Source organism: Lottia gigantea (genome assembly GCF_000327385.1).
Source record: "Lottia gigantea unplaced genomic scaffold LOTGIsca_4, whole genome shotgun sequence".
NCBI lineage: Eukaryota > Metazoa > Mollusca > Gastropoda > Lottiidae > Lottia > Lottia gigantea.
The window spans coordinates 2934378-2935264 of NW_008709379.1; the positions used below are offsets into that span (position 1 = coordinate 2934378).

Consider the following 887-nt stretch of genomic DNA (forward strand, 5'->3'; position numbering starts at 1 on the left):
TAAAGTGACTGTATCTCTTTAACAAAATCAGGTTTCATGTTTACTCACTGAATTTCTGGTCTCAATTTCTAAAAATATGCATGATTTCAAACCAATCACAGCAATTTTTCATGATTATTATTCCTTTAATGAAATTGGCAGCCAATTCACAGGCTACACTACAAAATACCAGCTCTTGTTTTTTAAAGTTAAAAGGCGCTTCTTCATACCACAAAAACATTTTCCATTATTTGTTTCATATTTGTTTGAAAATCAACTCCTCCAAACTTAACACACTACTGTTTCATATATTGTTTATTAAATGCATATATGGAAGAGCTCATTAAAAAGATTTGGGGGTGTCATGAAAAAGGTTGTCACTCGACATCAAGATACATTGGAAACATGAAACCTGATAACAATTAAAATGGCACGTCATATAATTCCTTACTGGTCTCTTTTGCTTTCATTATATACATAGGGTTAACACTATACATATATACAAACATGGCATCAACAATTTGGTTTACTATCACAATAAGCTTTGAGGAATCACCATAAAATAACACAACAGACACCAGTTTCTCAAAATCACCACTTATTCATTTCAATGCAATACCATCTCCATATTGCTCTATCACATTCCAAAATTTGGTAAAATTGATTAACCAAACAACATCTTTCTTGCACAAGACATCTTTGAGAAACCAGCTCTGGCATATAGTAGCTTTATATCACTTGCTACTAACTGCCAATAATTTTAACCTCCACAGCCTCCACATCCACCACAGCTAGCACCCCCACCAGCACCCCCTCCACCATCACCCCCACCTCCTCCAAAATCACCTCTGCCCCCTCCTCCAAAATCACCTCCGCCCCCTCCTCCATCACCAGCATCCCCTCCAGAA

The 887-nt window shown here is 36.8% G+C and overlaps 1 protein-coding gene across 1 annotated transcript in view; it reads right to left on the minus strand.

The window, feature by feature from the left end:
- Positions 1-739: 739 nt before the first annotated feature.
- The window catches only part of LOTGIDRAFT_153720 (hypothetical protein), a gene marked incomplete at both ends in the record, with an annotated part of 4602 nt that continues 4454 nt past the window's right edge, over positions 740-887 (minus strand). The window contains one exon of the mRNA XM_009059740.1: positions 740-879. Within this exon, the coding sequence (XP_009057988.1) occupies positions 740-879 (140 nt within the window). The remainder of the gene's footprint in view (positions 880-887) is intronic.